This window comes from Callithrix jacchus, chromosome 3, assembly GCF_049354715.1.
Source record: "Callithrix jacchus isolate 240 chromosome 3, calJac240_pri, whole genome shotgun sequence".
NCBI classification, from domain to species: domain Eukaryota; kingdom Metazoa; phylum Chordata; class Mammalia; order Primates; family Cebidae; genus Callithrix; species Callithrix jacchus.
Window position 1 is genome coordinate 37006378 of NC_133504.1, and position 23433 is coordinate 37029810.

A 23433-nucleotide genomic window follows, 5' to 3' on the forward strand; every position below is an offset into this window, starting at 1 on the left:
TATGATGCTAGCTGTTGATGTCACAGTCTTCAAGTCCTGGGTTTTCTATTTTTAAAAGTCCTTTGTTTCCCTATCATTCAATAGCTTTACTAATTATGTACCAAATTATTTCCTTACTCCTCACCATGGCTCTGTGAAGAGTATTTTCCTTTTTATTTCATAGGGAGGAAACCAAGGCTCAGCGTCATATAATTAAGAGATGGCAAGACCAGGTGTGGTGGTTCATGCCTATAATCCCAAGATTTTGGAAGACTAAAGCAGGAGAACTGCTTGAGCCCAGGAGTTTAAGACCAGCCTGGGCAACATAGCAACATGTTTTAAAAATCAGCTACATGTGCTGGTATGTGCTTATAGTCCCAGCTCCTGAGGAGGCCAAGGTGGGAGGATTGCTTGAGCCCAAGAGTTTGAGGTTATAGTGAACTGTGATTGTGACAATACACTCCATCCTGGGTGAAAGAGTGAGACTCTGTCTCTTCAAAAAAAAAAGGTGGCAGTGACATGATTCAGGACCATCTGCTTCCAAAGGTCATGCTGGACTTTAAAGGTAGTGGTAAAGAGCACAGGGTATATACTGGACATTTCAATGCTGACTAGTTGCATTACTTTGGGCAAGTTGATTAATTTCCCTAAGTTATGGTTTTTTCACTTAAAAGAGAAATATAATATCTACTTTACTGGATGGCTGTGAGAATAAAATGCAATAAAGATAATAAAAGTCCATGGCACAGAGTAAATAATAAATGAGAACTGCTATTATTGTCATTATTATAATAATCATGCTATCATTCAAACTTACAGCTAAATAAAAATTATACTAGATGTTTCTTGTACATAATCAAACATTCCCTATGTATAGTCCTACTATCTGTAAGATTTAGTGAAAAATTTTATGTTCTTGAATATGGTTTGTTAACTGCTAAAACAAAGTACAACAGAAAGATACATGCTGTGTATATATTTTCCCAGATACAACATTTCTGGAAGGACAGACTGAGTGGTTTCCTCTGGCCCAGTTGGGCAATGGCATGTTCTGATTGGAATCTACATCATCCCTCCTACATAAGACTTTTCATTACAAAGGGGGGCTCTGGCAATAAGGAAAATGATAATGATAGGTGTACCCAAAGATTCTGTCCAACAGGACAGTATTCTGCAACCTGACTCAAATTTATGTGTCGGAAAATCACTTTACTTTTGCTGCCAGTATTTTTTAAAAAAGAAGTTAAACTATCAAAGCACATCAGATAAAGGAAGAATACATTCTGTTTCATGAAACTTTTATTTCTAGAATGAGTAGGAGTGTCTGTGCTGTACCATAAAATATATTTATTCCTGGAGAAGCAGTAAAGCAATTCTGAATACCATTGCAAGAGATGACCCATATCTATCACATATGGGAGGAAGAAATCACTGTTTTACCAATGCATTGATGTTTTGATTTGAGTCATAAAGGCAAATGAACAAGTCATGGTCCTCTGAAGCACATCCCAGTTAGTTCTGCTGTTTCCAGCCTCTGTTTTCTTTAGCCATCATCCCTCACCCTTCACCATAAAATATGACACTATTACCTATGGACCATACATTTTACTTTTTTCCACCTCTAGTAGTTGCTAAATTTCATTGGATAAGCAAACATTTTAAGAAATGTTTTAAGAAAAATCTGGGCCAGAAATTGTCAAAAATGTTTTGAATTTAGTGTCTGATTAGATAATAATAGAAGTCAATTACCATATATATAATCAGAAAACAAAAAAAGGGCAGAAAATACAATATACCTTCACAAGTATTTGTTGGAATAATTTTAAAGTGCTTTGTGTAGACATACGACTTGCTTTTTGGCAGACTCTTACTCTATTAGTGGGTCATGAATTTAATTTGTGATGTATGTGTAGTGGCTAGCATGAAAAAAATAGAAAGGATAGAAAATATCTGTGAATCATATATTATAAGAATAAAGAAGGCAGAAAGATCTAATAGCAAATGTACATGATTATCCAGGCTCAGCTGAAAAACCAGAAATACATAAATGCTAAACCAGATGGCATGTAAGACTTTAAGATTTTAAGGATTCAAAAAGGTATCACTGGTTTTGTGATAACTTCTATGTTATATTATACTAGATGATTGGAGCAATTTTTATAAAGAACTATTTCATAACCGATCTTTTTAAAAAAAAAAAAAAAATATATATATATATATATATACAAAAGCAGTGGCTATAGGGCAGCAGTCTCCAACCTTTTTTGGCACCAGACAGGTTTCGTGAAAGACAGTTTTTCCATGGTCAGTGTGGTCCAGAGGCTGGTGGATGTGGGGGGATAATGTTGGAATCAAACTGTTCTACCTCAGATCATCAGGCATTAGAGTCTCATAAGGAGTGCACAACCTAGAACCCTTGCATATGGAGTTCACAGTAGGGTTTGCACTCCAATGAGAAACTAATGTTGCCACTGATCTGATGGGAGGTGGAGTTCAGGTGGTAATGCTCCCTCACCTTCTGCTCACCGCCTGCTGTGCGGCCCAGCTCCTAACAGGCCAGGCACTAGTACTAGTCTACCGCTCAGGGGTGGAATCTCCTGCTAGAGGGGGCTCAAAACTCTGACAATGCCACAGGTATCATACGAACTTAAATAGCTTAGGATAGCCAAGAATTCAGAGCCTGGGATATTTACTAGGACAGTCCCCAGGACACGTGAAAAGAAGCTATGGATGAGAGAAACAGGACTACTTTCTATTGTATTTCTTAGAACAAAATTTATAGAATTATACACTTACCTATTAGAATGATATTTGGTTGACACCTATCTAATGTATATGGGAAAATATTATGTTTTAAAAACATTTCATTGACAATGTACCATTTAAAAAACCAAATAATTAACTTATAGATACCAGAAGATAAAGCCAATTCAGAAAATTAGCTTATCTTGGTTTGCTTGATACAATTTCATATAAGAAATGTTTTTACTAATTTTTTTTAACAAACCCATGGTTTGTTAAAAGATATCAAAGTAGTCCTTTACTGTGTCAAGCCCTTAAAACAAAAAAAATTTTTTACAACCATTTAATAATGGAATACTGACAAAATTATGTGTTGCAGGGCAAAAATTAGTATGATAAAGTCCCTTCCTTCAAAGTACTGAAACAAAAGTATACACAAGAATCTATCAGAACCCAAAGCGATGCTTTTTTCCTACAGCTGGTAAAAGTATGTTCAAATATTAGCAATTTCATTTGATTCACCTTAAACACTCATGCATGCATAAAATCTCTCCCTTTTTTTGCAGGGGAAGAGGAAGTTGGGTAAAAAGAGAGACATCTAGAGAAAACATCAACCATACAGATGTCTGTATTTTATATAAAGAGTGTCTAATTAAATACTGGAGGATGAGTTACATTTAACAAGAGCTAAACAGTTCTCACACATTTATTTTATTTTCAGGGAAGTAGAATACAAAATCTTTCAAGATTATACATAGAACAAACAATACCCTTTAGGACTTCTCTGTTATGTTAGTGATTACTTTAAATAAATGCATATTTGATAGATGCAAGCATGACAGTTGTCACTGCATGCAAGTAAACCAGTATTCAAACAAATGTTACTCACTGTAGCAATTATATTGACAAGTATTTTCTTGTTTTAAAAAAAGACGGCTTTGTATTTATTTATAGGAATCACCATGGCTGCTGCTTTCTAGAGATTCTGGGAGAGAGGGCTTCTCAGATATCAACTGAAAGTGTTAAATTTCCAGGAATGACAGACATGCTACATATATTTTAATAATCGGCATTTTCTTCCACAACTATTTTAAAATGAATGGATTCAAAAAAGATACATTAGTTTACAAAATGATAAATTCCAAATCAATCTATTCATAAGCAAGTTCCATTTATTTTTTTTTAAAAAGCACCCATGAGCAAAGATTCCTAATTGAAATTGTAAACTGAATGCACTTCCAATTTACCTTTTTCCTTAAAGCTACAGGGGATTAAAAAGAAAGAAATTGACAAGGACCAAGAATGAGAATGAGAATGTGAAATACAATTCTGGACACTGGAAATCAGCTGAACATGTGGTATCGGACCTAAGAAGGTAAACAAGGAATGGGAGAGCGAAACTCATTTTTTGTTTTTTTAAAGACAGGGTTTCACCATGTTGGTCAGGCTGGTCTTGAACTCCCGACCTCAGGTGATCCGCCCGCCTTGGCCTCCAAAGTGCTTGGATTACAGGTGTGAGCCACCACACCCAGCCAAGTGAAACCCATTTTTAGAACCGTGAATCAGATCAACATGCAGTATCAGAAACATGAAAAGTGCAAACCTAAGTCTTCCATTCCATTCAGGCCACTCCCCTGCTTCCATCACCCAGCCTCCACTTTACTCTTCTTCATTGCACTCACTACCTGCAATGGGTTTACTTGTTCACTAGCTGATCACACGTCTTCCCTAATACTCTGCAACAGAGCAAGGACTTCTTTTGCCCTTGTTTAGCACTGAATGAGTTGCCAGGACCTGAAAACTGCTCAATGCATAGAAGGTGCTCACCTACAATAGCTGAATGAAGGAGTAATAATTACCATATGATATTCATCTATAAACAGCAATTCCCATAAATTATTTCAATTAAATGTTGACTGTCTAATCTAAGGTTTTGCTTTTTGCCTTTAATTTCCTAGAATTTGTAGATAGCTGAAATGGTCAAAGTTTTTCCTCAAACATGTTTGTGTCACTCAAACTCAGGAAACAAGCCACTCTACACCATCCTGTATCTAATTCCAGCAGTAGTTAGTTCACTTAATTGCTCTTCAAATATGTATTGGCCCAAGAACTGAGGGAGTGGTAGAATAGATAAATGGAGCTAAGGCTAGGGTGACTATGAACCCTGGAACTCTTGTTTAAAGATGACTCTCAACAGAAGCTGCTCTCACTTCTGGTGTTCTAAGGAACAAGCCAGAGTCTTGGAGGCATATGCAAACCCAAAACCATTACTATACAATCAGCTCTTGCTATAATGAAAAGGTTAATATAAAGCTACTTAAATTTTTAACCTCTGGGTACACTTAAAGTCATTGCAGCAAAATTCACAACAGCAAAGACTAGGAATCAACCTAAATTCCCATCAATGATAGACTGAATAAAGAAAATGTGGTACATATACACTGTAGAATACAATGCAGCAATAAAAAGAGCAAGATCATACCTTTTGCGGGGACACAGATAGAGTTGGAGGACATTATCCTTAGCAAAGTAACAGAGGAACAGAAACCAAATACTGCATGTTCTTACTTATAAGTGGGAACTAAATGAGGAGAACACATGAACACACAGAGAGGAACACACACTTGGGGTCTTTTGGAGGGCAGAAGGTGAGAGGAGGAAGAAGTTCAGGAAAAATAACCAATGGGTGCTAGGCTTAACACTTGGGTGATGAAATAATCTGTACAACAAACCCCCATGACACAGGGTTTCCTATGTAACAAAACTGTACTTGTACTCCTGAATATAAAATAAAAATTTAAAAAAAAGAACAAAAACAGCAAAAGAAAGTCTCAACCATCACACAGCCCATATGCCACGAATCTGACACTCTGCTGTCTCCTTCTACGTATTTGCATCTTCATATGAAACCAGAGGAGAAGCAAATTCATTTACATGACAATTTTATCAACTGCCTTTATGTTTACATACAAAAACCACGAGCTTAACAAAAACAGTGTTCAAGAGAAAATTAATAGAAGTAATATTGCTTGAAAGGCTAATTTTAACTTTTTTTTTCATCATAAACTAAGCTTAAGAAAGGAGTTATGTGGAAAGGATCTACAAAGAAGTTTCATTCACATTATTATTTGTAGACTCCTGAAGGTAAGACTGACTAAACCTGTTTTTTTCCCATTTTTATCGAAGAAATACTACTGTTTATAAAGGAAATTAATAAATTAATGATTTTTTAAGCCTACTAGTCTTGGGCTCTATTTCATTGGACAATTTTACCACTAAATATTTTTAATTGCTCTTGGATTCATTTTCTTAGTCAAGCTTACCAATGTCATCATCTGTCCGGTCAATTGGGTCCTTCTCTAGGCAGTCTCTCACAATGTCCCTACTCATCAGAGGATCTGATGCTCTCTCAATGTCTTCTTCATCATCGTCGTCCTCAGAATCCACTGCTGTTTCTGGCAACCCACTCAGGTCCATATCACCAGCCTCGCTTTCTGTGGCCTTAAGATACACGCACACAAATAAACTATTTTAAGTAAATAAATCTTTGGGGCCCCAAAAAATAAGAGCAAGCCTCATTCAAAATAATGCTTTTGTTATATTTATTTTTCTATCCAGCAATCATTTATGCACCAGAAACTATATATAACAATTACTTTAACAAAATGTGAGTGATTTCGCCTCTTATTAAACTGTTGGTCAGAAATAATCACTTTATCTCAGTAATTCTGATTTCCTATCTGAGCTGTCATATGGCATTTGAAACACAGAATAAAGAAGAAAAAAATAATACTTGTTTTCACTCCATTTTTTTCAAAGAGAATGGCTTATACTAACAGCTTAGGGATGACAATTAATTCTGAGCAATTCACAGAATAGCTGTGAATTTATTAATGCCAAGAAAACTGGACCATTTCTCCCCTATTAGATAGTCCTTATGGAAAAATGAGCCACAAATCAAAGGTAACTTGATAAATATGCAAATAAAACATTATTTTTTTAATTTGTTGGATTATCCCAATGACCACTGTTAAACTGTAAATCAAGAAATACTACAGGAGACCAAATGCCTAAAGGCAACATGCTCTTTCTTCCTATTCATCAACACAGGTGACCACATCACCAAATTTCAAGATATCAAGATACACACAGATTTTCTGTCACTGGAATCACACATTTCAAGATGGTCTCTTTTGTTGGGTTAGCTGATTCCAGAACAGTTATCCTTTTTAGGTCAATATGTAGTCTTTTGTGACTATCATCTCAGTATATGTGTGTGTGTATATATACATATATAATGTAGATCTTATCTGACATTATTTACCTAGACTTTACTTGTCAGTTAAGCATAGTAAAGATGAATTCAATTAAATATGTACTATATCCATCTTGAAGATTGTTTTTTCAGATGAAATATCAAAATCTTGAAAACATTATACAATTATTAATTTTGTAGAAAATGTACATTACAAAGTTCATCAACTTCAAATAAATCATACCCAATATGATTCTCAAAGATAATAAATACCTTATTTTTAAGAAGAGACAAATTTTTCCAAAAAAGAAAGATGAAAATATATTGACTGATAATAAGCTAACACTGAATACTTACAATGTGTCAGGTACTGCTTTAATTACTATGTATTTATTAAGTCATTTAATCCTTACAACAACCCTATAAAGTAAGAGCCATTATTAACTTTTATTATCCTCTGAACACTTAGGTGAAGATAAATCATTTTTCTAAGATCATGCTGCTCATAAGCTGTGGATGGAATCAAGACTAGAACCCATGAATTCTGGCTTCAGAGTCTTAACCACAATCTAATCTGTCTCTTTTTACATTCACTGAATGTAAATGTGGTTTATGTAAGGATCTATCCTTTTCCTGTAATTTAATATTTACAGAATAAATTGTGTTTCTCCCACCCCCCTCCTTTTTTTTTGAGACAGAGTCTTGCTGTTGCCCAGGATGGAGTGCAATGGCATGACCTCAGCTCATGCAACCTCTGCCTCCTGGGTTCATGCAATTCTCATGCCTAGCTGGAACTACAGGTGTGAACCACCACACCCGGCTAATTTTTGTACTTTTAGTAGAGATGGAGTTTCATCATGTTGGCCACGCCAGTCTTGAACTCCTGGCCTCAAGTGATCTGACCGCTATAACCTCCCAAAGTGCTGGGATTACAGGTGTGAGCCACTGCACCCAGCCTGTACTATTTTCTTATCAAAAAAGTTTCACCTTTGTAAAGTCTTGGTTCATATCACAGAACATAAGATTTAATCCTACATTTTGAAATAATACGAGCATGTGTTAACAATGAGTTTTAATCATATTTTTCCGTTCTTTAGGTACAATTTCCTAAACTAAAAAATGCATATATTATTTTCTTAAAAAAACTTAAGGGGAAAATAATTTAAGACAGAAAGACTAATGTTTACAAAAGTTCAATGGTGTGGTCATTGTAAGCAAAGACACTGCAGGTAGGAGAGCAATAAACCACTGCAGCCCATACCAACAGAAGTGTCACACACACTGAGAAACACGACTCATAATTTAAACTCAAAATTAACTGAATCACTTCTAGATTTAAGAAGGAAACTGAAGTAGAACTTGTTGTGATATAGTATGCCAAGGTTGTGGTTAGAGAAAATAGGTCAACACTGCTGTCAGTCCCTGACCCTGAAGATAGAAATACAATTTGCTAATGCTTGCTTTGATCACATTTTCACCTGTTTCATCTTCACACTGAAGATTATTTATTACTCATCACTTTACATTTTCAAAAATATTATCAGTTCTCTATATAAACATTCTTTAATATTAGTATAGAGTGAAAAAAAGAACACTACCAAAGACAGAAATTTTAAAAATCTTTAAGTCTAAAGCAAAACATAAAGACTTATCAACTGTCAAATAGATTTATCTCTCCCAAACTGAACCTTCCTTCCACTTTATTTATGTAAAAGATCACAGTTGCTTTGCTATCTCTATGTGTACTCCATGCTTTAAGAAACAAACTATTCATAAAATAACATTTACTAAACAAAAAATTTAGAGACATTTAAAATAAATATCCATTTTAAAATACTACAGATTCTCTAAACCATTCTTTTTTAAAGAACTTGCTAACTTTTCAGGAACCTACTAATTTCATAATATCACTGCCTTGTGGACAATAAGATGTTTAGAGACTGACTGGAGTTAAAAGTTTAATGAACACAAACTGGTCTCCAGGAGGAGTACTAAACTCAAGAAGAGTGCCTAGAATGTAAAACATACTGTAGGAACAAACTCACAGCTTTGGGGCTCCAAATCTCACCTCTACTATTCACTATGGGATTTTAGCAGAGTCACTTAACCTCCACAAGCCCATCTGATCATTGATGTAAACTGTAGATACAGTTTCTTACTATTCATAGGACTGCTTTTGAATCTAATAAGGGAAAAAGAAAGCCAGTCTCAAGCTAAATCAAAAGTCCCTTCCTTAAGGGGATACATTCTTCATCTTAGTACTTATATACCTCCACCTCTCCCTGTACCAGCAATGAACCTTGCACACAATTTATATTTGTGGAATTTGACTAAAAACCCCCCAAAATTCTACTAAACATCGCACTAGTCTTATATACTTGTAAAATAATATCTTAGACTAACTGTACCAATACATTCTGGCCAACTGGTACATACAAGAATTATGAAAATAGTGATCCCATATATGTCTCTAACACTAACCTTGATGTTTTAAAACATAATAATCTTCATATCAATTCAGCAAGTTAATATTATTAACCCTATTTTACAGGGGAGAAAATGTCAAAGAAATTAAATAAATTGTTCAACATAAGCAAAACAAAACCCAGTAACTGTGTCAGGACTCAAAATCAGGTCTGACTAACCAAGAAACAGTAAGCACTCTGCACTTTGCCCAACATTCTTAATTGACAGTTATAAAGAAAACAGTTGAAATATAACACAGTATTAAAATGTTTTCCACTTTACTAATTCACAAGAGATAAAAACTTTAAATACATATTTACATATAAATGGAAAATACTTGTTTTCTAGCTTCCCCCAAAAGACAACACTACTAAGACTCATGCCTGTCTTTAAATCCTTTTTTTCTAAACAAAGACACTAAAACGGATATTTTAAAACTTTATCTGATTATATCTGTCTCAGGAACAAGGACAAAGGTTTACACAGTTAAGTTAGTCAAATAACTCCTGTCTTTAATTTATCTTATACACGTACAGACTACCATAGATTTTGCTGTCCATTAGTATTTAAATAGCAATATTCCTTTAAAAATAATATTCTCAGATCAATACTGAAAGCTCCATGATTTATTTAAATAAAGAGACTATATTCTGCTATTGCAAACAGTTCTTAGAACCAATTTTACATTTTAAAAAAGAATCAAGAAAACTAACAAAAAATCTTTAACGACATAAAGCTCAAGTATTAATTTAACTAAAATAAAAATCAAATACTGCACGTTTTTATCAGTAAGCACTTTAAAATTACTTGCCAAAAAAGTTTTGCTTATTAAATGCACGTATATGCCTAAAAGAGAACAATTTTTTAAAGCTCTTAATGCAAATTGTTTGACTGCTTCTCCAAAATTACAATCCTATGAGTATATAAAAATGTCTACAAATGTTTATTTTAAGAAAATCTGTACTAATTTGATAAGCAGAATAATTTCATATTTAACTCCTTATATACTCAATTACTAACATGTTTTAAATCCTTATTTAAAGTGGATACATTTGTGTTTTCTTTTCGGTAAGTTACCTACTACTGTCCTTTGAACATTTTAACATTGTGAGCTGAGTATTTTTCTTATTTGCATAAATCAGTTACATTTTGACTTTAAATCTTCATATCAACTGATGTTTTAATTACAAAATGTTTTGATCCTTTATTAAAACATTAAGTGTTTGGTAACTTTTTAGTTTATCAGGAATTTATTTTAATTATGATACAAAATGAGAATACAACATGACTCTCCGACCCGAAAGACCATTTATTGAATGATCCGATCCATCACTTTCTTTATTGATTTGTGCAGTTTCCTCTATTACATATTACATCCTTACACATGAGTTCCATTTTGCTTGAACTCTCTGTTCTATTGATCTATCTATTTTTGTACAACTATTTTCGGTTTGCCTAAGCCACTCGCTCTGATAGCCACACCATTTAATCAGGACCTTATCACGGCTGGAAATGGCATTGTCTTGTATCACTAACTTAGGCATTAAAGCCTTCAATCACCAACAACCTTCTATTCTTTCAACCTGCTCCCATCTGCTTCCAAGGTAACACTTTTTCAACTTAAGAAGGATCTTTGCTCTTCAAGACTCTACTACCCTCTGTGTCTAGTGTTCACACCTCCTGTTTTAACTTCCTTTCATATCCAGTTTATATTTCCTAGTCTATTATTTCAAATACATTCATTCAACACATCTTTACTGAATGCCTAAAATTTCCTGGCACTGTACTAGGCTCTAGGGGAAAAAAATGGACACAAGTTCCCTGCCTTCTTGAAGGTGTTATTCTACTAGGCAGAGACACAACATAGAAAGTAATAATTGTTTCAATCAGCATCTAGGAAGGAAATAAAAAGACTAGGCAGGAAAGGAATAAAAACGGAAGACTTCCTTTACAGAGGGTTATAAAGGAAGAACTCTCTGAGGAGATGATACTTGAAAACAAAGGCTGAAAAGGATCAAGTTAGGAGAAAACATTACAGGCAGAAGGCATTCAAAAGCTATCATCTGCAGTTAGAAAATGCTTGCCTTGTTGCTCTACCCGTCTTTGTATTACACTCACTTAACAAACTTCAGTCCTGGGTGAAGTGAAATCCTTGCTTTCTTTGTGCTTACGGTGGAGAAAATTACTTAACAGAGCAGAGGGAAATCACTTTATTTGAGGGCACTGACTCAACTGAATCTCCATTTCTCTGGTCAATTTGTTCTATTCTCTGCAACTATTATTTCAAAACTTCTCTCTCCTTAAAACTCTCTACCTGCCAACCCTCTCAACTCTCAACAAAAAAACTCCACTCTTCCAAGAGAAAACAGAAGCCTAAGACAGGAACTCCCTCCACTCTCAAACTCCCCAGGATGTTTCCCTGTTAAAAACAGACGAGTGTTTCTTCTCTTAAGGTTAGTCATTCCTCTTTACTCTTGAATTCCTCTCTTCCCGCCATGTCAGCAACATTATTTTAGCCACATCTCCCTGGTGTACAGCATTAACATTAAAACAATCATTAGAGTGAACCGGCAACCAACAGAATGGGGAAAAACTTTTGCAATCTACCCATCTGACAAAGGGCTAATATCAAGAATCTACAAAGAACTAAAACAGATTTACAAGAAAAAACAAACACATTCAAAAGTGGGTGATGGATATCAGCAGACATTTTTCAAAAAAAGACATTTATGAGGCCAAGAAACATATGAAAAAATGCTCATCATCATGGTCATTAAAGAAATGAAAATCAAAACCACATTGAGATATCATCTCACGCCAGTTAGAATGGTGATCATTAAAAAATCTGGAGACAACAGATGCTGGAGAGGATGTGGAGAAAAAGGAACACTTTTACACTGTTGGTGGGAGTATAATTAGTTCAACCATCGTGGAAGACAGTGTGGTGATTCCTCAAGGATCTAAAAATAGAAATTCCATTTGACCCAGCAATCCCATTACTGGGTATATATCCAAAGGACTATAAATCGTTCTACTATAAGGACACATGCACACGAATGTTCATTGCGGTACTGTTTACAATAGCAAAGACCTGGAACCAACCCAAATGCCCATCGATGATAGACTGGACAAGGAAAATGTGGCACACATACACCATGGAATACTATGCAGCCATAAAAAATGATGAGTTTGTGTCCTCTGTAGGGACATAGATCAATCTGAAAACTATCATTCTCAGCAAACTGACACAAGAAGAGAAAAACAAACACCGCATGTTCTCACTCATAGGCGGGTGCTGAACAATGAGAACACATGGACACAGGGAGGGGAGCATCACACACTGGGGTCTGCTGGGGGGGAATAGGGGAGGGTCAGCGAGGGGTAGGGAGGTTGGGAAGGGGTAACGGGGAGAAATACCAGATACAGGTGACGGGGTGGTGGTGGCAGCAAACCACATTGCCATGTATGTACCTATGCAACAATCCTGCATGTTTTGCACATGTACCCCAGAACCTAAGTGTAATAAAATATATATAATCTCTCTGTGTCCATCTCGTGAGTATTTATTCTCACTTCAATGTGACAGCTTTCAACAAAAAAGGAAGAGACCTCTGAAGTCAGAACTGTACAAACATTAGTGGGCTGCCATGGGAGAAAGTTGCTCATCCTTGGAATTGTTCAAGAATAAACCAGATGCTTGATTCACAGCAAAGAAGTAGACAATTCAAATGCAAGTCAGGAAGTTGAACCAGGTACATGTCAGACTTCTCATTTTAAGTTCCGATTCAAAGATAATAGAAGTGGTCTACTGAAAAATCTCTATTAAATGTTAAGTTTTGCATAGCCAATAACTACCCTTAGATACATCTACGGATTTTTCCTTATGATGGATATAAACTTACAGGCTATATGACTGTCATCGAATTGGAAACAAATAGCTTTGAAACTCAACTAAATGAACTGAAATAATACACAGAGATCCTCTTCTTCATGTATACCCCAAGATAAAGCCAGACAGAGGCTGCAAGCTCCAACTATGTTAGAGCAATTAGGAACTCTTGCCCACACTCTGGTTTCACATTCAGATGATAACCAGGTGTAGAAGTAGTACCATCTGCATTTCCTCATGAACTTACCTAGCCTATTCAAGGTAAAAGCACATATGACTAGAATTCCCCTCAGAATATGCCTCAATCAATTATACAAAAAAGCTACTTTTTGTTTTTTGTGACATAGTCTCACTCTGCCCCGCAGGCTGGAGTAATGTGGGGAGATCTCAGCTCACTGCTGCAACAACCTCTGGGACTCAAGAGATTCTCATGCCTCAGCCTCCCGAGTAGCTGGGATGAAAGGCCTGCGCCACCACACCCGGCTCATTTTCATATTTTAGTAGAGACAGGGTTTCATCATGTTGGCCAGACCGGTCTCACACTCCTGGCATCAAGTGATCTACCTGCTTTGGCCTCCCAAAGGGCTGGGATTATAGGTGTGAGCCACTGTGCCAGGCCAAACAAGTTACTTTATTCTCTCAATATATGTACCTTTTTAGGAGTTTCATTCAAGTTTGTCTGTATTTGATGAGACAGTGATAATTGCTATAACCTCAAGGTGTATTCCCACTCTAAATTTTCAAGATGTATAATAATCATCCCAAAGTTCAGAGGACAAAGGCTCTGTCATAATATTTCAATTAATATAAGCTAAAGTATAGCTTTTATGTATTCTCTTCATTGTTTTACACAGGGAACTCTTCCATAAATGTTTAGCAAAGTCAACTTTCAGAATAAATGGTGTATGTATGTGATGAGGAGGTAAACCGAGAAAAGTATATACCTAATGTATTATCTCTTTAAAAGAAAATTTATTTGTTAAGCTCTACTAAATTTAGAATCTAAAAGAGTATGTCTTGTATTTATGTTGTTCCTAATTGTTCACTAACTTTCAATAATTACAAAAAAAAAACTTAGCAGTGACTAAATACAACAATGATCCTTTATAACTACACTGTCTCTAAAGAAAGTTACTTTTATGGTTATCTCATGCTATAGTTCTTAATAAGCCAAGAATTATTCTCTGTAAAGTAAGAATAATGTTCTGTTGTCTGAAACCATATACAATCTAATAGTAACAGAATGTATTTGAAGGCCTAAATAAGGATTTTTTTGTGTATATTTCAGTCTCTTTTCCTAAATTTGCATATTCCAAGCTAATAAAACATTTCTTAACAATTAAAATGATTTTGTTTTAAAAACATTTTTGGAATCCTATAGCTCTAGTTTATTTTCCATTCATCAGTGTCACACAAATTTAAGCAGATACTAAATCTATAGGTAATTTTTTTAAAAACCAAGAAAGGTAATTTCAATAATCCAGTCTTAATAGCCCCTTCCTTTTGTCACACTCAGCATGGACTTATGATATATGACAAACCTACAGCCAACATCTTACTAAACAGGGAAAAGTTGAATGCATTCCCTCTAAGAACTGTAACAAGGATGCCCACTTTCCCACTCCTATTCTCAATAGTATTCTAAGTTCTAGCCAGAGCAATTAGGAAAGAAAAAAGAAATGAATGGCATCCAAATTGGAAACGAGGAAGTGAAATTATTCCTGTTTACTGATGGAATGATCTTATTATATACAGAAATCCTTAAAGATTCTACTAAAAATTTTTAGATTTGATAAAAGAATTCAGGGCAGTTTCAGAAAGCAAAATCAATTTGCAAAAATCAGTAGCATTTCTATATACCAATAACAATCTAGCTGAGAACAAAATCAAGAAAGCAATTTCACTTACAATAGCTACAAAAAAATAAAATACCTAGAATATATTTGACCAATGAGGTGAAAGATCTCTACAAGGAAAACTACAAAATAATGATGAAAGAAATTGTAGATGACACAAACAATGAAAAAAACACTCCATGCTCATGGCTTGAAGGAATTAATATCATTAAAATGACCACATTGCCTAAATCAATAAATAGATTCAATGTAATTCCTTTCAAAATACCAACATCATTTTTTCACAGACTTAGAAACAACAACAACAACTAAAGTTCATATGTAACCACAAAAGAGCCTGAACAGTGAAAGCAATGTTGAGCAAAAATACAAATTATACTATGAGGTTATAATAAACAAAACAGCATGATACTGGTATAAAAATAGGTACACAGATCAATGGAACAAAATAAAGAACCCAGAAACAAAGTCACATATTAACAGCCAACTGATCTTTGACAAAGCCAAGAAGAACATGCACTGGGGAAAATCTACCCTTTTCAATAAATGGTGCTGGGAAAATTGGATTGCATATACAGCGTAATGAAACTGCACTCTTATCTTTCAGCGTATATAAAAACCAACTCAAAATGGATCGAAGACTTAAGGCCTCAAACTATAAAAACATTAGAAGACAATCTAGGCAAAATTCTTTTGGACACTGATCTAGGCAAATAATTCATGACTAACACCTCAAAAGCTCAGGCAACAAAAAGACAAATGGGACTTAATTAAACTAAAAAGCTTCTGCACAGTAAAAGAAATAGTCAACAGAGTGAGCCGACAATCTGTAGAATGGAAGAAAATATTTGCTAACTATGCATTCTTCTGGAGACTCATATCCAGAAGGTCAAACAACTGAATAACAACAACAAAAACCAAAATAATCCCATTAAAAAGTGGGAAAAGGACATGAATAGACATTTTCAAAAGAAGAAATACAAATAGCCAACAGACATATGAAAAAATGCTTAATATCACTAATCATCAGAGGAAACGCAAGTTAAAACCACAATGAGACATTATCTTTCACCAGTCAGAATGGCCATCATGAAAAAGACAAAAATAGTAACAGATGGTGAGACTGTGGAGATAAGAGAACACTTATATGCAGCTGGTGGGGATGTAAACTAGTACAACCTCTGCTGAAAAACAGTATGGAGATTTCTCCAAGAACTAAAAATAAACTACCATTCCATCTACCAGTCTCATGACTGAGCACCCGAAGGAAAAGAAATCACTATCAAAAAGATACCTGCACCTGTATGTTATTGTAGCACTATTCCCAATAGCAAAGATACAGAATCAACCAAAGTGTTCATCAATAAATGACTGAATAAAGAAAGTATAATATGTATACACAATGGAATAATATTCAGCCATAAAAAATGAAATCATGTCTTTTGCAGCAACATGGATGGAAGCGGAGGCCACTGTCTTAATTGTCATAAGTCAGACACAGACAAATACATGTTCTCAGTGGGAGAACATAATAAATAAAGTGGGAGCTAAATAATGTTTACACATGGATGCAGAGTGTGGAATGATAAGCAGTGTAGACTCAGAGTATGAGGAAGTAGGGAGTGGATAATGAGAAATTCCTTAATAGGTACCATGTAAGTTACTGGGGTGATGTATACCCTGAAAGCCATGACTTCACCACTATGCAATCTATCCATGCAAAAAAATTATATTTTACCCCACAAATTTATACAAATAAAAAAGAAACACTTTGATAACTTGTAATAGCAGAGGCAGTATAATTACACAGCAGTTCTACACCTTAAAAATAATATATATAAAATAAACATTAGTATTTTTATGTACATACATGAACACATCATATTGCACATATATTTACTTTATAGATTCTATCAGGTGGAGAACCTTAAAATTTCTTGAAATAAATGAAAATGAAGCAAATGACAAAGAAAACATCCTCTTACCTGGTAGATATCAGAAAGACTGCTGCTTCCAGAATCACTAGTGATACTACATCCTGAATGGCTAGAAGAAACGTGGGTCACCTGCGGGTGGAGACTGTCAGTAAGATGCAGTTTTGTGAAATCTGCAGGAAGCTATGGAAGGAGCAGGAAAAACTAGGATTACAATCTGAATCAAGAACTCCAAGAAACCATTTTAAAATTAAAATATCATATTTTATTCTATACCATTGAATTAAAAATGGTATTCATTTTCCAAATCCACAAATTACTAAATTATGTCCTATTTACCAAAAATCACATAATAATTTTTAAAGTGTATGGGTATGGGGACACAATGAACCTTAAATAACACTAAATTATTTAAATAGGTGGGTATGGTGATTGAGATAAACTTGAGTATTTAAATTAGTAAGCTAAAATTTTCTAATGACATATCAATGAGCAAATTAGGCTACTATGATTTATTAGCCACCACAATGCAACTTCGTGGCAAAAAGCAGTTTAAACACAGATTTAAGCTTCTTTTATACCCAAATGATGCTTAAAGGTTAAAAAAAAAGAGCATCTTGGAATCGATGAAGTGCACTGTCATACAAGCAACTGAACTAGTCTCTTTGAAGAGAAAAGAATGGCATCAAAGAACTTAGAACTGAGAAAGTTATGGACAACACTTACCTATCTGTACTCATATACATAAATATCAATTTTTTATATGTTCATGTTAAAATAAAAAGTCTCTATGAAAATAAGCACATTTGCTAAGCATTCCCTTATCCCTGCTACCACCCCTTATATACCAGAGAAAATGCATTTAAAAAAAAATTCATACATTTGACGAATACTGAGTCCCTTTTCTCTTATTATGCCCTAGGCAAGAGAGAATCTAAGAAAACAGATGTGAGATTCTTAGAATCTTACACTCTTAATAGTTATTACCAATTCTTTTGAATTAAAAATATATTTATCTATAATATCATACATTATACTCCTGAGCTAATAATAAACAGCATTTCAAAATACATATTAACTAGCATCATAAAATACTGATAACATAGAAATTCCCTCTTTCTTGCATATTGATCCTATTTAGCTGGTGAATAGTTATAAATATAGGCACTAACTGTTAAAACGTAAATAAACGTTAACCTTAATAATATTCCTGTCTACCTTTTGAGGTTCATTCCCTCTCCCCCTACAAAATGTTACTGCATAATTTAGAGTAAGCCTCACAAGAGAGACAGTTCGGACTTAGGACAATGATTAATGGATTTTGGTACTTCAGCGCTCCAAGAAGGCAAAATGCATTTATATCCCCTAATAATTCAGACCTACACTCTGAATAGATTATACCCTTCTCTACCTAAGTGAACTATATTTAACAATATTTACATACAATCTATTTAGAAATAATAACTTTATGGGATACAAGGCATACAAAGGACAGATTTAAATATAAATTTAATAGGGACATATAATTAGATGCCAAATAAATGGAGAAAAATCCATTTGTTGAGGGAGCTTGGAGAATTCCAACAAATGATCACTAACCTATCTTACAATGTTTTTAAGGAAACAGGTAATTGAAGATGTTGTGAAATACATAATATTTAAGAGAATAACAACTTCTCTGTAAGGGATAGGCAAATACCTCCAAATTAAGGATTTTTATGTTTCATTCATAATGTAGAATAGTGAAATATTTGCAGGACTTCTTCAGGAACAATTCAAAGATAGAAGTTTGCAGATATGTATTAATGACTATGATTTTACATGTAGCTAAATGATGGTGATCAGATATTAAAATAAATAATATGTTCATAGGCAGGATAGATACCCTTCACCATCTTAGCTACACTTCCATTTAATTCAGTCACTTACTGCAGAAGGCAACTGGGGAAACATTACTCTATGGCTTAGAGATGTTAAAAGGCATCAATCAATACCTGTAAATTAGAGAACAATAAACTGATTTCTATTGATTGTCTTTTACAGACATGGCTCAGGTTGATGTGCCACATAGTGTGATCTATTTTTTTTAAATTAACCTAATGTGTCAAATGAAGATAAAACTATCTAATGAATTTTTACATTTTATTTATTCAGGTCTCACAGGACTCTCTTCAGAATCCATCAACTGCACATCTTCCCTACAAATTCATTGTATGAAGAGCACAAGGGGCTGTAAGAGCTCCCAACCTAACATAAGAGACATTTATTCAGTTTTTATATACCACGATCTATTCATCTGTGCCTACTTATGGTCACAAATATCAGAATTATATAGAAATGTTAGGCTCAGAACCATAAAGACTGTCAAAAGAGAAATAAATATTTTTGCTTTTAAAAATTCAATTCTACTTAATAAATACTTATTGAGTACCTGCTATGTCATACACTCTGCTAGGGCAGAGAATATCAAGATGAGTAGGACATTCCTAATTCCAAACCTCTATTACCACCAAATTCACTGTGACAGGTGTTAGAAACAATAGAAAATAAATGGGTTTTTTTTTTTTTTTTTAAATTTTAAAGACAGGGTCTTGCTTCATCGCCCAGCTGGAGTGTAGGAGGCACAACCATAGCTCACTGTAGCCTTAAACTCCTGGGCTGAAGTGATCCTCCCATCTCAGCCTTCTGAGTAGCTGGAACTACAGGCATGTGCCACCACACCTACTTAATTTGTACATTTTTTGTAGCTAATAAAGGAGCCTCTCTCTGTTGCCCAGGTTGGTCTCAAACTTTTGGCCTTAAGCAATCCTCCCTCCTCCTCAGCCTCTCAAAGTGCTGGGATTACAGGTGTGAGCCACTACATTGTTTTTATCCCTTTCTCTCCACTATCTGTGTTCTTTGCAGAATAGCATGAAATAATATACCAGAAAATGCATATACAAATCAGCATTAATTAAATACCTTTTAATATGAGATATGCAAGAATGGATGCCATGTTAAAAAAAAACTTAAAAAATATTTTCCTACCAATTAGTATAACAATAGTATTTTCTTTTCTTTTTTTGGGGGGGGGCGCAGAATCTTGCTCTGTCGCCCCGGGTTGGGTGCGGTGCGATGAGGTGGCACAATCTCAGCTCATTGCAACTCTGCCTCCGGGATTTAAGTGATTCTCCTGCCTCAGCCTCCTGAATAGCTGAGATTACAGGTGTCCATCACCACACTGGCTAATTTTTTTTTCTTTTTTAAAACAGAGACAGGCTTTTACCATGTTGGCTATGCTGGTCTCAAACTGCTGGCCTCAAGTGATCCACCCACCTTGGCCTCCCAAAGTGCTAAAATTACAGGCATGAGCCACCTCGGCTGGCATTATTATTAAATTTTATTGACAATGCACATCAGTCAAGTTATGGAATGGGAGATGTTATAAAAGGTGTTCTCATAAGGAAAGAAACTGGAATGCACTGATTTGGCTCTGCCATTACACTCTATAACGGAATAGAGACCTGAAAAATTGAGTCTCTAGGAGGCAAACAAATCTTGTTGGGGTTGAGGGTCATGAGGCAGACACAGGTGCAGATGCTCACATTTAAATCTAAGGGCATCAGAGCAACACAGATCTGAGATATATATATACAAGAAAGGCACAACATGAGAGCAAGGATCACTTACTCTAAACATTTTTCCGAAGCTTGACCCAGTGCCAATTTAAATTACTAAGTATCAGTATGCTATTTAATTAAATTACAGATTAAATTGGGTTGTGAATTATCTTGTGACTGTAGCCACCATTTATAACAGAAATTCTGCTCAAAAGTAAAACTTTTTTTGGTAAAGCTAGAAATACAGTAGTTACCTGAATAAAATCAGTAATTAAGTTAATTAAATGAGAAATTAACACATTTTATGTATTTTTAATACCAATGTATTTCCCAACAATTAAGAACCAATTCAAAGGAATCTTTTCACCTATATTTGTCATTTTTATCACTTAAATATTTTTAATATTTGATTATATAAATATATTACGGCTCAAATATTTTTCCTGGAACAAGAAATCTATAGTCATAAAAAACACTATCTGTGACTCACAATTTTAATAAACTACTACCATTAGGCAAACGGTTGAATCATAGTTTAACTACAAACACTGCTAAATACATAAGAAACAAGGGTAATATTAAAATCAGATTCTTAAATCAGACTTAAATCAGATTATATTAATTATATATTTAAACCAGATTATATTAATTTTAGGTTTATACTTACATGTTTATGCTTATAAACCTAAAATTAATCATAGTTTAATAAAATCTTGGTATCATTGGTATAATAGTTTTTTTTTATAATATAGGACAAACAGAGATACTACCATAATCAGATTTGAAAACATAAACTCTATACATTAAGTGTCTATAATATACAAATAGAAATTTGATAATCACTGATTTATTAATCTAATGGTTGGCATTTATAAAATTATTAGCTAATGAATAAACTTTATCTTGAACATAAAGATAATGAGTATGGATGCCTTGAAGTCTCTGATACCAATAAAAAAATACTCTGTTAAACTGGTAAAACACCTAAAATTGGTAACAGTGTAATGGAGACAAGGGTGGCTGCCCTTCTTCTTCCTTTCCATCCTGAATTACTAATGTAATTACTGGAATAGCCCAGCATATATGGTACCAGATCCCCAAGTGTAGGGGATGAGTTCTATGGAATTCTATTAGCAACAGAGGCATTTTTTCTCTCTCTCTCTCTTTTTTTAATATAAGAGTCATAGTCCATGATACATATATATCAGCATCATCTTAGGACTGATGAGAAATCCAACAGTTAAAAACAAAAAATACTGTCTATTGACTGAAATGTATTTAATTGTTAATTTCCCAAACTAATCTTGGAACCACTTTAAGTAACAGTTACAATAGAATACACAATGTTTGGGGTGATCACTGGAATCCAGTCAATCTTCCCAAGTATCTTACCTTGAATAAAACTATTTAAAGTAAATTAAATATCACACTTAGTGACTAAACCAACTTTGTATTAAGATGCATCACTCAGAATTTACCCAAATGAACTGTGGTTTTCCCATATCATCCTTAGAGTTCTGAGTCTTTATGTTCATGTTTTTAATCTCTACAAGGTAGAGTCAATATATTACTAGACATACTTTCTATTTTTCTCTGAGGTATTTGTAAAAAATAAAGGATACTATATTTTTATTCAGCATTCGTCCATCATTTATTGAAAGCCTGTGTTGTGAGGACTGAATAAATGAATCAGTGTGAAGGACTTAGAGAAGTGCTTGGCACAGAGAAATGACCCAAGAAGCATTAAGTATAGATCACCACAAACCAGACTCTGCAAGGTGCATGCAGTTCCTTTCCAGCTTCGTGATTCCTGTAGCTGGAATCTAACCCTAGATGTCAATGGATTATTGAGCTATGCCCAGAAAGGGCTTTCGTGGCCAAAGTCATCTAGCTATAGACACTATCCTTCACTCCCTCTGGAACTCAAGTTGTTTTAAAAGCCATTCATATTGTTTCTCTTTCTCTAGACATGCATATACATACACACCCACACTCTTAAAACTTTTTTTTTTTCCTTTCTGCTACTAATCTTTTCAGGTACTACTACTTCTAACACTCTTTGACTTGTTTCTACATGCAGCCTGAGGAGGAGGCAGGAAATTTTTTAGTAGCTCATTTTAAAGACCAGTTTATAATCTGATCAACTTTTATTTCTTTAAGAACATCAGAAAAAGTAAACATTTGGACTTTTAAATATTATTCACCAAAGTAATTCTGACTACTCATCATCTCTTTATATATACTCTAGATACAACACCCATTCTTGAATTCTTCATCTATTAGTATTCTACAAAGCAAAGAGAAAGATTTTTGCAAAATATAAAATTTATTTCGCTAATAAATATATATAATGTCAGGAAACAAAAGTTTTCTCAATCTGTCATGAGTTAATAATTTAATAAACTGATTAAGATCTACTGTTTTTCTGATTAAACTATAGGTAGACTTTTAAGATGCTGATATAACTATGCTTTATAAGAATAGTTCTGCAAAAATTTATTTGCTTTCATCTACTAGAGAAACCTGCTAAGAAAATTAACAATTTGTAAGAACTTAACAATGTTCCAGCTTCCTACAAGGCTCAGTAAGATAGAAGCCTCATGTGAGCCATATATGGATTTATCTTCTGTTCAGCTACCTCCTAAGTCAAGCGACCCTGGGCAAGTTAATTAACTTCTGTGCACTTTAATTTCTTCTATGAAGTGACTATAAC

General features: G+C 34.4%; 1 protein-coding gene across 44 annotated transcripts in view; it reads right to left on the reverse strand.

Annotated features, from left to right (window-relative positions):
- Positions 1-23433, reverse strand: part of RAPGEF2 (Rap guanine nucleotide exchange factor 2) — a 271926-nt gene that overhangs the window by 36901 nt on the left and 211592 nt on the right. For all 44 annotated transcript variants that reach the window (XM_054252841.2, XM_008992529.5, XM_008992535.5 and 41 more), the window contains 2 exons: positions 17173-17304; positions 6045-6222 (listed from right to left, as the gene is read on the reverse strand). In XM_054252841.2, coding sequence (XP_054108816.1) covers positions 6045-6222; positions 17173-17304 — 310 coding nt within the window. The remainder of the gene's footprint in view (positions 1-6044; positions 6223-17172; positions 17305-23433) is intronic.